Source organism: Pholis gunnellus (assembly GCF_910591455.1).
Source record: "Pholis gunnellus genome assembly, chromosome: 17".
NCBI classification, from domain to species: Eukaryota; Metazoa; Chordata; class Actinopteri; order Perciformes; family Pholidae; genus Pholis; species Pholis gunnellus.
Genome location: NC_136544.1, coordinates 10554260 through 10570211, shown reverse-complemented (window position 1 = coordinate 10570211; position 15952 = coordinate 10554260). Strand labels below are relative to the sequence as shown.

At 49.6% G+C, this 15952-nt stretch overlaps 1 protein-coding gene across 1 annotated transcript in view; it reads right to left on the bottom strand.

The window, feature by feature from the left end:
- adgrl1a (adhesion G protein-coupled receptor L1a) overlaps window positions 1-15952 on the bottom strand; it is a gene marked incomplete at both ends in the record, with an annotated part of 49115 nt that overhangs the window by 24337 nt on the left and 8826 nt on the right. The window contains 3 exons of the mRNA XM_079178316.1: window positions 5223-5237; window positions 11644-11753; window positions 12960-13173. Coding sequence (XP_079034442.1) covers window positions 5223-5237; window positions 11644-11753; window positions 12960-13173 — 339 coding nt within the window. The remainder of the gene's footprint in view (window positions 1-5222; window positions 5238-11643; window positions 11754-12959; window positions 13174-15952) is intronic.

Here is a 15952-nt window from a genome sequence, read left to right as displayed (position 1 = left end):
GTTGTCTGATGCAGTTCTTGACTTGAGTCTGAGTCTTGACTGGCTGTAATGTGTAGGGAAGAGATACGAATGCACGACAATCTATCACGGCACCAAAATAGTTGTTTTTGTCTGCAATACAATTCACTGTCACTACATGAAGCTCGCCACGGTGTCCCCCCCCCCCCCCCCCCCCCCCAAACATATTATTGCACCTAACCTTCTAACCCTGTCCTAAATTGGTAGCACTCTGTACTCTATTGGGCTCATCATCACAACAACACTGCGGCGCAGCGCAGACCAACCGTCTCTGGCCTCTTCCTCCTCCATGTTCCTCTCTCACCCTCCTCTCCCATGCGAAACCCTGCTGGCTGCCGATCAGCGAGCCTCGGTTAATTCTAATGAACCGACCGTTTGGTGGGCCTGCTGTCAAAGGAGCTCATCAGCGGCCTCCAGGCTGTACTGTACACGCAGGCCACGAGGACACAGACACACACACACACACACAGACACACACACACAGACACACAGGCCAAACAGAAACAGTGGCCACGCTTCACACCCTGCAAACTCTGCCTAGGGGGGGGCTTCATTAACTCTGACCTGCGCTCCCCAGCCTTACCGGCTGCCTTCCTGTTTACCAGCTCTTTCTGCGTCGCCTTCACTCTGTTTCTTTTTCTCTCTCCTGCTAACTGTGAAGGGCGATTTATAGCAGTGGGAAGCCGGAGCAGCCAAACTCTAAAAGTAGAGACTCTAGTACAAAAGGCTATTATGACGACAGTAGGAATGAGGTATTAGGCAATAGGCATTAGACGTAAATCATGAGATTAGGCATTATCCTAGTCTGGCTAGAGCAGGTTAGCTGGAGTAAGAGCCATCTGGGATTATGTGAGATAGTTAGATTAATAGAATCGTTCCGGTTTTGGTGCGGATAGAAATCTTGCAGTCAGTGAAGTCACTATGGCAGCGCAGTCACAACACTTCTTTACCCTACAAACTAGCCAGATGGCAAATGAAATTTACCTTATCAGGGATTAAAACCCAGGCTGTAGCTATCATACTCTAGCATGCCAATTACTGCCACACATACAGGGAAATAGTGCTGTAATAATTGACTATTTATCTCCATAATCCCTTTCCCAGGCACAGGTCAGCTGTTACTTGTCAATATGAGGCTGCAGTATAAAATGATTAAAGCGCCAGTACTTTTCAGAAAATGACAGTAAATATCTCCCATTAGTGTCTCGCTGCAATTTGTGATCGACTGGTAACGCAATTAAAAGTGAGCGCTGACAGCTTTAGGCTAAATTTAGACTTCTCATTTTGGTTGTCTTCTGCGATCCATGGTGTTTTTATGTTTGATGTGACAGCGCCGTGGTGATGGTTAATGTAAGACTTTGATGATCTAAATACCCCCTGCCAATGGTTGGCAGCTGTTTTCTAAAGTGGCATCGTCGTGGTTTGTTTGTGCTTTGGTTTGTTTTTATTTGGGTTCTTTTTGCTACAGGGATCTGAGAGCTCCGCTGGCCCGAGCCTTTGCCCAGTTCACAGTCGTGGCCTGCTCACAGGACTGACTGCTGAGAGCATGCTGCTCTAATTGAATCCCACACCTGTTACTGGCAGGTGCAGCACGTAGGCAGCAGGGGGCAGAGTGGAGCATGGCACGGTACCGCGTGTCCACGCTGGACGGTTAATGGGCTTTATAAGGGTTAGTGTGTGTGCATGAGTGTGCAGTGGGTCTCCTGATGGTATGTTGATGTGCATTCAACAGCCCATTAGTGTGTGTAGCTGTGTGTGTGTGTGTGTGTGTGTGTGTGTGTGGGCATGCCTGTGTGCGTTTCAGAGAGACATAGAGATACAAGAAAAGAGTGAAGAAGGATTTGAGTGTGTTCTGTGTGTGCAAACAAGAAGAGAGAGAGGAGTGAAGTAAGAAAGAGTAATTAGGTTATTTCCTGTGAAATGAGAATTAGGAGTGAGTTAATCTGTTGAGGATTGACATATAGTGAGAGAGAGAGAGAGAGAGAGAGAGAGAGAAAGGAGACGGAAGGGGTTCCCATTGTGTTTCCGCTTCCTTTTAGACTACAAGGGGGTCAAGTCATGGGAGTAAATACACAATACAGGACAAACAGCCGTGCAACGTATACACACATACTCTCTTAGGACACACACACAGACTCTCAGACAATGCATACACACACATACACGCACACAAACTGTCCAGACTGTGGAAGAGGCAGGTGTCAAACTGGCACCTTTTATCAAACCAAACATTCCCCCCAGAGGATACCCTTCACTGAGACCAAAAGCTGGCAACAGCTCGAGATAACGTCCATTGAAAGCAAAGTCTTATCTGCGTTGGAGAGAAGCTGACACTGAGTGACAGGACAGTTGGTCTGGTCATGGCTGCAGATACAGTAAACGACATGGGGTGGGGGGGTGCTGTACAATATAGACTATTGACTGTTAGCCTAGCCTAGCCTAGCCTGCCACCGCCCTGCACATCCCTGCTCTGAATCAGGCCTCCCGAAGGTGCCGTCTCTCCATAAAGGTCCTGAAACCAGAAGCTGTGATTCATATTCATGACCACCTGCCCCACTCACTCACCTCCCTGTTCTTTGGCTCTAACAATGCACTGACTTCTGCATGTGCAGTCAATCCCCGCACTCTTCCCTATCTCCCTGTGCCACTGAACAGGGTGTCTGCACTTCCTCGGTCACATGACTATGCTTGTGTGTGGTGGGTCATCCCTAATGAGGCGATGCTGCCTGACTCATCGTCTCTATTGCGACTGCTCTCCCTCTCTCTCTCTCTCCCTCCATTTGCGGCAATCTCTTTGTGTTTTTCCTGTCATGCGATGCAGTGCTTTCTCACTCATTCCCTCTCACTTCTCCAAAAAAATCACAGGTAGAGAGAGTTGTTTGTGTGAGCGATGGCTCTGTCCTTGTAAGCCCCCCCCCTTCCTTGTCTTCCCCCTCTTTTCTTTAGAAGCAAACAGACTGGAGGTGAGAAAAATATAGCGGACACTAGTTTGGTCCTGTCAGCAGTGATAAATGAAATACTGTAATGATGTGGGTAGTGCACTCTGCTAGACTGTCAGCAAAAGGGGTGAGAAAAGGGACAGAGCGAGTGATGGGAAGAAAGGGAGGCGGCTGATGCCGACATGGTCTTAAAATATCCTAACAGTAGGTAGGTCGAAAGGGTGTCGGACATTCATTGAACAGGATCTCCTGCATGTGACATCATCGCCGCGCGGCGCACGACCATCCCAAATCCAAATCTGTCAATCAGCTGATCAATCAGTGAGGATTAATTCGACAGACACGGACAAGACACAGGTCTGGAATGTTAATTCAGCCGTAAACGGAGAGAGGAAGTGTGTTTAGCAGCAGCGGAGGGATGGATTAAGGTGGGTAAGGGGCAGGAGTGCAGACAGAGGAGAGGGGTTTTCATCTCAGTGTTAGTGGGAGGGAGAGTAGTAAAAGAAAATAACTAGTTGGGTTGAGGTGGAAGCAGGAGGAGGAGGAGGAGGATGGTTTTGGTAGCTTGCTTATTCCACCGCAAGCAGGGAGAGTGAGCTAAAATGGCTGCTTGCGGTGGGAGAAAAATGTGAGACAATGTTAATGAAAATGGACACGACAACAGACGAAGCGGTCCATAAACCATTAATGGCAACCTCCTATAGGAGTTAATTCCTCCAACATATGGATCCAGCCATGGGGCCAGACAGGGAAATGGCTGAGGCTGAGACAGATGTTAGTAGGGGGGGTTCAGAGAGAGTTGAGGAGGGTGAGGACCCGAGAGAGGGACTTAAGGCTCATTGGGACTCTGATGGCCACTACTCTCACCGTGACCTTCGCTCTGGGTCGGCTCTAGCTCTCCTCTTTAAGAAGCTAGTGATTGAGGTGCCTGGCCATGCTGATTGGGGCTCTTTAGGAGTGCTTATGGCGATGCCCTGCTGTATCAGGCCATTACGAGAAGCTGGAGCACTCCCTGCAGGGGATACACCTCCCTCCCCCATCCCCTCCCCTCTCCTCCCCCTCCGGAGCCTCATCGAACACATAAGGAACCAGGAGGGATTGACTGATGTGGATGGGTATATAGGGGGGGGGTGGCGAGGGGAGGGGAGGGGAAGGGGCACAAGTTCACAGTGCATGTGCAATAAAAAGAGCAGAGACAAAGTGTAGGAAGACAGGGAGGAGGAGGAGAAGGAGGAAGAGGAGTGTATGAGTTGCTCAAAAGAGCCTGCAGCTGCTTGTGATGGCCAGATGTGATCTGAGAGATAAACCAAATCAGAAGGAAGGCGAGAGAAAGAGAACGAGAGAAGAGGAGGATGAGAAACGTAGACAAATAAGAAGTAAGGAGACGGTGAGAGAAAAGGAGTTGGATGGAGGTGTGATCATTTGAAAAAGGAAGAGAATGAGAGAAGGACACTGAAGCACCTGGAAATGGGATACTGTGAAATGATACTGAGAGACACTTTGGCCAGTTACTGTGTTATTTTGACACAATGTTTTGCTTTCTAGATTACAGCAACAACACACGTTTGAATCGGTCCTGAGAAACCAAAAAGAAGAGGGGAGGAGATAGAGTGTGGAGGAGAGGAGCAGCTGGGTAATGAGAGAGAGAGAGGGTTTTTTTTTCTTTCTTTCTTAGATCTGGAGGGTCAAATATATTGCAATAGCAAAATGAGCTGACTTGAGAAATGGAATGAGAAATGTGAATTGTCAGGTGTTTGTGAGGCAACAGTGTAAGATAGTTTTGGAAAGGCATGGAAAAGAGAGGAGAGATTTGCCCCCCATGAGATGATATGAATGTACGTGGTCTGTAAGTTTAGGCTGAGATGCACTTGTTACAGGAAAGGAATGAAGTCAATCTCTCGTTTATCTCTCATAGATACTCGACCGACCCCCCCCCCCCCCCCCCCCCCATGATGCCTTTTTGTGTGTCTGTGCGAGTGTGTATTTGTGTGCGTGCGTGCAGGTCAGGCTGGTGTCGTCAGAACCAAGGAGGAAATCTAGAAGGATTTTAGAGTTTTGGTTATAGTTCAAAGAGAGATAGAAAGAAAAGGGCAGAGGAGGCGATTAGAGATCGAGAAAGAAAGGGGAGGGGTATCAACATCAAACATGACCACAACACGAGGTGCTGGGTTAGGAGGGGATATGGGGGGAGGAAGGGGGAGACAAGGGAGGAGGAGAAGGGAGGAAGGGGCGAGCTGTGGTTGTTATGTTCATTGTGGTCTTTACCTTTTTGATCCACTTCTATTCAAGCATCGGAAAAAAGAAGAAAGAAGGAGATAGAAAGATAAAGGAGAAAGACAGTAAAGAAGAGAGAGAGAGAGAGAGAAAGTGAAGAGAACGAAAGAAAAACAGGTGCAGGAAAAAAGAGAAAATTGAGATTAAATAAAACGCTGTCCTTTCTCTCTCTCTCTCTTATTCTCTCTCTTTTTAAAGCAAGTTATCTGTCTGTGTTATGGTTGGCTACTCAGAGAAAAGGATGGCTCAAATGGAAAATGAGGAGGGGAAATGGCCTGACCTGCGTTTAAATCCATTTCCATTTCATTTCAGCTTTATCAATAATCCCCCAACAACACAGTCCTCCCCCAACCACACACTCTCGACCCCACCTCCACCCCTCTTATTGCCACATCCCTCCCGCTTTCCCTTGCGCCCGAAAAAGGTGCAGCTCCGGGAACCTGTTTGGAGAGAGAAACCGAGGTGGAGCCTCTTTGCGTTGTGGTCCTCTTCAGCTGCGGAAGCAAAGAAAGAATGGGAGAGGTCGAGAAAGAGATGCGGGGATGGTAGATGGGAAGGTGGCGATGGGGATGTCTCTATCTGTGGCTAGTTGAATCCCTCCCTCCCCATGTACAGTCTGTGTTGACATTGGAGCGGCCCCTCGGTCTTAAGAAAGCTGCGCTTTAGGCTTTGCTCAATTTACAGAGTTAGGACGCTCGCTATAGAAGCCAGCGAAAACACTCAACCCATCGACCGTCCAATCAATGGGGGAGCTGCTGGCTCGCCTGACCGATGCTGGCTCATCAAAGAAAAAGAGAACAAACAACAGGGGAAAGGGAGGGCTTGACAGAGTGGAACGTCTCAGAAACACAGAGAGAGACTAACCGAAACGGTCGGAGGGGGGGGGGGAAGAAAGAGAAAAAAAAACAAAGATGGCAGAGACAAAAGAGAGATGAGAGCAATGTCTAGAGCGGGCTCATCACACACAAATCGATAGGCTGGTGTGTTGATTCACGCCGAGGCCGGTGCTGACAGCAGGTAAGGCGCGGCTCCCTCCACATCCATGTTTGGCACCTGCTTGGAGTCGCCTCGTCTGGGGAGGTCCGCGAGCAGCTGGAGACTCTGGCGAGGATTGCCTAGGCTCCGCCTTTCACGTCACCGAGACCCGGCAGCGCGCCTTTCGTCTGTGTCTGCCGAGGCGCGAGCGGCGTGCGAGCGGATCGTCGTGTCTCCCCGGGAAGACACGCGTCAAAAGGCACATGGCTGGTGGATCCCCGCTGCGGGCGTGATTGTCATGCACGTGTCGAGGGAAGTCTGATGTCCCCCGGGGTGCCCTGTGAACTTGTCACGACACCTCGCAGGGTTACACCCATAAATAAGGAATAAAAGGGGAGAGATAGAGAGAGAGACGTAAAGAGACAAATAGCGAGCAAAATAAAAAGGAAAGAAATAAAGAAAATAAAGGGAGCATTGGCAGCAGTAGCCTGATCTGTGTGGGGGATGGCCTTGCATCTTGCCGGCGATACAGCAGAGGCAGCATCAGTATCAGCAGCACCACTGATCATTTATCATCTTGTGCCAAGATCAAACCAGACAAACAACCCGCATGAAGACCCGGGGAATGGCAGCCATTTTCAGCCGAGAGGAGTAAACATGGCAAAGCTAGGGATGGGAGTCCTCTGAAGCTGGGGCAGGGGGCAAGAAAGCATTACATCCCCGCCACCAACTGCGGGTGCAATCATTAGCTCTAAGATCAGGGGAGGGAGAGACCGACCAGAGAACATCCTGCTTTCATCCTCACTGAAACAACTGCGGGGTGGGGGGGGGGGGGGGATTTAGGATTCAGCAGAGCTCGAACAAATGGCGCTTTCTCATAGACCGCAGAGCTTGTCCCCTTCATGCAAGTGTGTCCTCAACAATGTATATCCTAAATTTCCTTAATGGTCAACTAAGTATGTTTCCCCTGAACGGGAGGAACATGATGTGTGTGTGTGTGATGCACAGCGGTGACATGTAGAGAGAAAGAGAGAGAGAAAAGAAAGAAAGAAAATGTCTTCGACGCTGCAGAAAAGGAGAAGAAGAATATTTGAGGAAGACTTCATTTCTTCTACTCTTGGTCGACCTGAAAAATAGACGCACACACACACACACACACACAAAGAAAATCATCACAAGTGCCCAAGGACACACATACACAAACACAGAGAAAAGAGACAGAAACTCATCAAACTGTCCTCACAGTGAGCAGGAGGTTAGTTTAAGGCCACCTTGGTTGTTTGTCTGATTCATTCAGCATTTCTTTTTCACGGCCCTTTTGAGAAATAAGCCACTGCCCTCTCTCCCCTTAATCACTCTGCTCAGCGCTCTCTACAACCCTATCAATTACTCCCACACTAATGAGTACAGCTAGAAACACACACTCTCAAGTACACACACACACACACACACACTGTTGTACTGCAGGATATCTTCAGCCTCGTCCGTCTCCTTCACAACGCTGAGAGATAGTGTGTCCTCTCCAGCTTCTTCCGTCCTCTCCCTTTCTCCTTCTCTTACTTTTTAAATCTTTCATGGTAAAGAGTCCTCCCTTTTCACGGCCCGAGCAAAGCCGCCTGCTTCTCATTCGCCAAACATTTATGAGCCACCACGTTTAATGGTGCCCCTAAACATATTAATAGAATTTCATTTTTCAGCGACATCAAAGTGTTTCCTTTTCTTCCCCGGGAAAACTTGTCATGTGAGAATGTCGTTATTCCTCTTCCCAACAAGTCAACTATCATTTCCACAGCGGCTTAGTGTCCAGAAGGCGACTTAATGAATAGAGGGCGCTGAATACATTTGTGGGGAAGAATCAATTTCATGAAGTGAAACACTGGCAGAGCCACAAGATATGAATGTAAAAAGTGCAAGAATGTGGAGTTACCTCTGCAGAAAATCTCTACGTCACAGCCTCGGTAGGCGCTTCAGCTACCTGCACCGTGCATATCAGCAAGAGAAATCGCAGCTGATGAAGTAGCAGAGGCACCACACGAAGTCTAAAGGCTCTGGCATGGCTAGCACGGATGGCCCGAGTGGAGAGCATTAGGAGTCAATAATGATGTAGCACTGTGTCCCGGAGGTGGGGTGGGTGGGTGGGTGGGTGGGGGGCAGGTGGAGTTCTCTTGCAAGGTAGATTCACTTTGACTCAGTGTACATCTAGTGCTAAGACTGCAGTGTAGGGTTTCCACTGCAGTAAATACACGCCGCAGCTGTGTGCGTGGATCTGTGACGTCTTAATGTATCCCGGGAGTCTACAGCCGGCTGTGACAGTGCAAAATGAGAGTTGTGTTGAGGCGTTTTGTCTTGCTCTGTTCGTGGCTGGCAAAAACAACGCTTTGTGGCGGGGAAGGCCTCGCAGGGCCTTTTGGCTCAATGAGATATGATTTGACTTGTTGGCGGATGTTGTATTTTGCCAAGGCGATCCCACGCGCTGCAACAAACACACACGTTCCGGACCCTTGTTTGAGCTCAGCTGACAGAGATGTGTGTGTGTGTGCTTGTGTTTGTGTGTCAGCTTGGCTCTGGCTGTCACCTCGCCGTTTCAGGTGACTGGTAACACGGCGCCTCTGTGACACGCACATAGGAGGACCCTGTCAGATGCTAACATCACACAGAGTCATCAACTTGGCTGCGCGCCATCTCAGTTGCTATGACACACAACCTCAACACATCATCTCTCCTTTGTTCACCTATTTTGTCGGCCTCGGGCGACGCCAGAATGCCCGGCGTTCCCAGCCAGACGTGAACGATGGGGCATTACCAGAGCGATTAGCAGCAGCAAATTCAATTAATCTTGACAAATCTCTGCTGAGGCAGAACTGAGGAGAGCGACGCCCCCCCCCTCCTGGTAATTAAAAGTGGCCGAGTTGAGTGGCGTGCGGTGCGACGGTGACTAGGTTTTGGGATGAACAGTTCCAGCTCCGAAGTCTGAATGTGTCAGGTCGTATTTACTTTGTCAAATGAGAACAAACACGTGGTCTGGGTTGTGTGGTATGGGTTGTGTGCGTACGCGTGCGCGCTTGTTTCTCTTTCTGGGCGTGTGAGTGAGGTGTAGCGTGGTCGTGCTTCTCCTGCGGAGGAGAGTGGCAGAGGACGGGGATAATTGGCTCTTCTTTGTCACCCCAGACAGGCAGGACTTTTCATCATAGAGGGATCAGCTTCCAATTTTCTAAGCCGCGCCATACTTCAGACGCAATCATGAATGTGTTTTCTTTTTTTTTTTTTTCAAACAGGGCGGGGGAAAATGCAAGTCAGCAGCTATTTAATCATCCCTTTGATTGCCTTGTAGAGAGAGAGAGAGAGAGAGAGAGCGCAAGGGGGGAAAAAAACAAGGTTAAAATGCATGAGGAGTAGAAGGCAGGTACGCAATGCTACCTTGAGTCTCCATGGACTTTACAAAACAGGACACTACGCTACAACACAGAACTTCCAGAGGGCTAACCACTAAAGTCAGGCACCTGGAGAGGGTCAGTCTGACTGCAGCTAACATCGACTGAAAGACGGGTGTAGAGGGCAGCGGAGACTTGAGAAGAACACTTGTTGCCACTTGGGCGGCAGTGAAGAAAAGATTCACACCAGAGAATAATCCCCAATGGGAAGAAACTCGGCTAACTTCTTATCTGCGACTGTGGCTGCAACCTGACTCAACAAAGACTCTCGAAAGGTAAACCAAGGGCACAAAAGCACAGAGCAGAGGAAGGGCAAAGACTGAGAGCGGTGCTTGGACGTCCTTGAGTTTCTCCGAGCCTCTCCATCCGAGCCGGATGGTTGGATATTTGAATGTTTGCCGCACCTGGAAAAGAAAAGAAACGACAGAGACAGCGGAAGAGACTGAATGGAATGAAAAGATACTGTCGCAGTGAGAGAGTAAATAAATAGAAGAAGAAGGAGAGAATTCGGTTTAAAGACCTTAAAGTGTAGATGGGAGGTGAAATAGAGAAAAGCAGAAGACAGAAAGAGAGGGAAAGGGTGATATTGACTGTGAGAGATAATAAGCAAAAGAAGGATGAGGGAGAGAAGAGATGAGATGGAGAAGAAGAAGAAGAAGAAGAAGAGAGTAAAGGAGGTTAGCGGCTTGGCGACGACTCCAACCCGTGGCTCGCCACAACATCTGTGCCTGAGGAAAGAGCAGAGAGAATCACCCCATATTTCCCCACCCTGATCAATCAAACATCCCCCCCGTGCGTCACAGTTTTCCCACCACCCCAACACCCTCAATCGTCCTTGCACCCCTTCCTGCACCCCAATTCTGCTTCTGTCTGGTGAAGGGGAGCGCCACTGCCCCTCCCCTCCAGCCAGGGTGTTCCTGCACAGGGAGGGGATCAATGCTGAGAGTAATAATACATGAGAGGGAGGAGAGGGGAGACCGAGCGGAGATTTTCACATGAACGAGGATCAACACAACTCCAGTATAATCCTTTGTGTGTCTGCTCCCTTGGCTGTGTGAGTGTGCTTTGGTTTGTGTGTGTGTGCATGCTTGCTCAAGGGGAAGACGAGTGAGAGGGAGGAAGAAAGAGAGCAACTGTGTGTCCCCCCTTTTTGCAAGTGTGAGGTAGACTTGTTTGTGTGTGTGTGTGTGTGTGTGTGTGTGTCACACCTGCCACGGAGCTCTGAGCAGTGCCGCGTGGAAGTCAGCTGTTACCATGGGGACATTGAAATGTGTGGCGCTCCAGGTCTATGTGGTTTAAAATAAGCCCTTTGCTGTTTGTGTTAACATTCCTATTGTGAGGTGCAACGCGCACACACACACTCACACACACAACGCCCCCTGCCTCCCCAGTCTCACTGCGCCCAATTTTCATTTTTATTGGAAATCAGAGGGACAGCAAAGGTGTTTGGCACCAGATAAAGGCGGTGGCGTGCCCCTGGGTCAATCAGTGTGCGAGTGTGTTGCACTGCTGTGATCGCCAATAAGGGCTGACCCCACGTTCAGCAGTGGGCCTGTGTGAAGTGCTTATCAGACCCTGTGTTTCCCCCCCCCCCCCCCATGTGAAAATCCCTCTCGGCGACTGTTGCGTTGCTCTGTCCATGAAGAAAAAAGGTTTAGCGTTCTGGGCGAGTGCGTGCATGTGTGTGTGTGTCTGTGCATTGTAAGTGTATGAGAGAGAAAGAAAAGAGAGACGGAGGGAGAGGGAGAGAGAGAGAGAGAGAGAGAAAGCAGGTGAGGATGTGACCGTCTGTCGTGTTTTGTTGTGCTTGTGTTGGGAAAAAAAAAGCCATAGAGAGCACGTGTGCATGTGTAAGTGTGAGAACGTCATTTGTCGAGGGCTTTTGGGGGGGTAGGAGGTTCAGGTTGGGGGAGGGTGGGGGGAGGGAGAGGGAAGGATGGTAGAGGTGGTGAATGGGGTGAGGGGGTTGGGGAGGTGGGGGAGGGCGACAGGGTCTCAGTACTCACTGTAGGGGACGCACTCGTACTGGATCTCCAGGTACTTGTAGGTCCCTGGGCAGGGATCTGGGAAGACATCCGACCCCGCTACCACCACACACTGGGTGCGGTTATTACACCTGTGAGAGGAGACAGATGGGGGAAGGACGGGAGAAAGAGAGAGAGTGAGAGAGAGAGTGGAGGAAGTAAGTGATAACAAAAAAAGAAAAATTACGAGTGCCATTGTAAGAAAGACAAAGAGGAGCGGGTGCAAAAAAAACATCTTCAGGCTCTGAGAGATGAGGAGAACGGTAGGGAAGGGAGTAATTTCACACTAGACTAGATCATGTGACAGCTGCACCCGAGGGGAGGTGGGAAACGGAGAGGGAGGGAGGGACGGGATGAAGGATAGAGAGAAGGAAAGGAGGGAGGTAGGAGGCAGAGAGAGGGCGAGTGACGTAAGAGGCTCCTCTCCTGGGGGATTGTGAGTGGGAGCAATTAGAGGTGAGAGAAGAGGGAAGGACGCGAGGGGCTAACGCAAATACTCCACCGCCACACGCACAAGGAAAACATTCATATGCACATAATATCTACATCTAAACCCCATCGCCGCATGCCTTCTCACGTTTGCACACCCAGAGAAACACCCAGATGAAAAGATACACACACACACACACACACACACGTGCTCACTCATTCTCATCACATAATCCTTCTCTATCCAGCTTTTAGCGTTCCTCCCCTGCGCTGTCTCTCTTACTCCCTTTATATCTCAAATCTCTGCTGAACTCACTCTATCATCCTATCGTTTCTAGCAGTCTGTCTTCCTCCTTTACCCCCTCGATTCTCCACTCCACCCCCACCCCCACCCCCCACCCCCGCTGCCACTTCCCTCCCTCCCTTGCTCTCTCTCCTGACGCTAGCACCCTGTGCCTCCATTACATGCGTGATGGATAGCTGAGAGAGGGCTTCCATTGATCTGAGCTCAGAGGAAGCAGATGCTGAGCGCAAACACAGTGAGCAGCTGTAGGAAGCCCTACAAACACTCCTGCAACAATCCAGAACGTACGCATTCACATACACACACACACACACACACACACACACACGTGCGCACACACGTAATAAACCGCCATAGGCATGCACGTCTCGCCAAGACGGAGTGGTGTTCTGCACGGATCGGGGATGCCGAGTTCAGAATTTCACTCGAGACATCAACACCTCAGGAGGAAAAGCAGGAAGTTCTGGAGGAATGATGTTGTGAAAGAGTATCTTGTTTCTTTGGCCAATAGCAGGCTCTTGACTGTACAAACACGCGTAGAAGATCCATACGGATCGATAGTTACCTCTGTGACATTATCTTGAAGGCGTCGGGCAGGTAGCACTGCACGTTCTCCATCTGGAAGGGGTCCGCGTCACAGATCTTGTCATCGGTGCGGCCGTAGTTGGCCGTCTCGATCATGATGACGTCACTTCCGGGGCAGCGCAGCTCGATCGGGTAGCCTTCGCACGCCAGCTCTCGGCGCATCAAGCCGAAGGGCATCATTGACCGACTCAGAGCTGGAGTGGAAAGAGGGCGAGAGAGAGGCAAAGTTATTGATAATTCAATGAACCTTAATACTTTTAGGAGGCACTTTATTATTCGCCCACATTGTAAATATGATGTGAATTATTTGACAAGTGCAGGCGGAATGAAAGTGGTTCCCATTGTCCTCATGTAAAACACAAATTAGCTGTTTATCGACTCGCCTTCACCGAGCAGTAACGTTTCAGCACTGTTCCAGTTTTCACATTGGAACATCGCAGATCACATATTGGCACGATGGATTTGCAGCCGCACCAGCTTCTCCAATTAGATATTGCACCACTTGTGAAACAAACTGTGAGAGTTTCAAATGTTAACAAACTCCTACACACAGCCAGGCAGCCGCTTATCATCCTCAGCAACTCCGTGTGTGTGTGTGTGTGTGTGTGTGTGTGTGTGTGTGTGTCTCTCCTGGCATCCTTCCACTCTATTCCACCACCTCTGTGGGGTGTCAGAGCAGCACCTTAGCATTCACTCTGAATAAGAGAAGAAGTCAGGGTAGAGGAAGCAAAGAAAGAGAATTAGTGTCTCTGTACACCTTCACCTTCTGGTGGGCACACCATTTGCACAGCCGCTGCTGTTAATCAGCGATCTCACCGGCATGTCAATGCACTGCTGTGGCAAGCGTCGGGGCTCTGTGTGGAGACGGGTCAGCAGGGACAGCGGGGTGTTCGGGGTTAATCGCTGAGCCAGGCTGAGAGGCATGAAAGAGGGCTGCAAAGAGGCTCTGAGAGAGACACTTGTTGTCTACCTAGCTCTCTCCATTACTGCATACCTATCCAACTTCTCTTTATTCAGCCACACACACACACACACACACACACACATACACACACACACACACACAAATGACAAAATGGCTGCCGGCTTCCTTTCCAGCGCAGGTGGAGAGAGGGGCGCAGGAACAGAATAGAAGTAGAGGCCGAGTGAGTAATCTGGCAGTGAACGTTTCTGTGGTGTTGAAGGACAGCCAGTGTTTCTCTGTGCTGAGACCCGTGCCAGCGACTGTGAGAGCTGCTGTCCGTGGTCCTGAACTGACAAAACTTCTTTTGGGGGGAAAATGACTGCTGCATCAGAGACTGCTAGGTGCTGTCCGCTGTCCTGAAGGAAGGAGAGGGCTTTGACTGGGCTCTGCTCTCCGTCGTCGGTTCGGGGAGGACATGACACATAGTGAGCTGATGGTGGCCATGCTGTCGTATCTAAACAGAGCAGTTCTTGCGCCACTTAAGCAGGCTGGAATTTAGGATGTTCTTTATGAACTGAGGCTCTCCCTGCACAGCCCCCCCCCCCCTGCCAGACGGGCTCAGCAGCAGACGAGGGCACTGAGTCAGCCCCTCTCTCCCACTTCTGTTCGTGCTGAAACCCACAGAGCGGGGCTGTTTTCACTCCCCGACACTGAGCTAGCACTGCTTAGGTTTCAGCCGCTGTCCATTCAGGAGCGGTGCCCATCTGGGTCAATGTCAATGTCAGTCATCCCCGGACATGCTCCGCAGCGGTGCGCCACATGATTCACTGCCGTCGGACTTTCTCGTATTTCTAAATGCCGCCCATTTATGCAGCAGGGACTTGAGTTGGGTTGTGTAACTAACGCCATTAAGGCTGAATGACTAGCACAGACAGACTTCAAATCTTTTATGCCTCGCCAGCACGCAGCGCCAGTGCCAGATCACAAAGGCCTAGATGCAAAAACGCATACTAATTAAAGCGCGCGGAGATGCAAACAGCAGTCGAGGCCACACAAACACATCCGCGCACGAGCGCAAAAACCCACACAAGCAAATTAGCACATAGGCGGACGAACTGGGCAGGTGAGCGTGCTCGTTCACAGACGAGCGCATGCAAAGTTTTGGTGTCACAGTGGGATTACAATGCAGAGTGTCAGTGTGTGGTCTTGTTCTCTTAACTACCCTGTGGTGTAAGTACACTGCAGCGTACAGCTGGCCAGCTTTTAGAACCACAGAGTGAGCCAAGAGGAGTGTTAAAACTGAAGCGGACCACCAGGAGTGATCGCGCTCCTTCCACTTAGCCCCTATCAAAGGGGGCACACTACACGTTAAACATACTTTATATACAAAACCCACTTGATGTGGTAACTATTTCTGGCCATTCAGGGCCATCTGTGACGCCACGGAGCGCTAATACTTCAGGGGAAGGGCTCAGCTCTTGGGCAAAACAGCCCAAGGAGGCAGTTAATTTAATTTCTTGGCTGCTGGTTGAGTCAGAACAGGGGTGATTTGACGGGACCGAATAAGATCATTTCTGCACTGTTTTTGATCAATAATGAGCCGTTGCAGTGCTGATAGTTATGCTGCTCAGCTTGTGTTTGTGCAGATAATTTCAGCTTGTTACCATGACTGTGATGTCTGGTATATTGCTTGTAGCTGGCTGACCAGAAAGTCACATGCCAAATGTGGAGGTAAGGCTCAAAAACTTGATATATTGACAAAAAAATCACCAGTCCAATTTCACACAGATTGTGACGTATTAACCTAAATCCCTTAACTTTTCCTCGCATTTCTTTTTCTGACTTGTTACTGTACTTTCAGCCATAATTGAGCTTCAATGGTAACAGCATCCGGTGACTAGCCTATTTCTGGTACCACTGCAACTCTGTACTTATGCTATATTGTATCATATTTCACACCTACAGTGTTTGACATGGTCCAGGTTTAAGGTGGAATTCACCGTGTAAATTCAGATGTACCTTACATACCGATTTACGGAGAGATTTTTGAATGGCGTATTCACAAACAA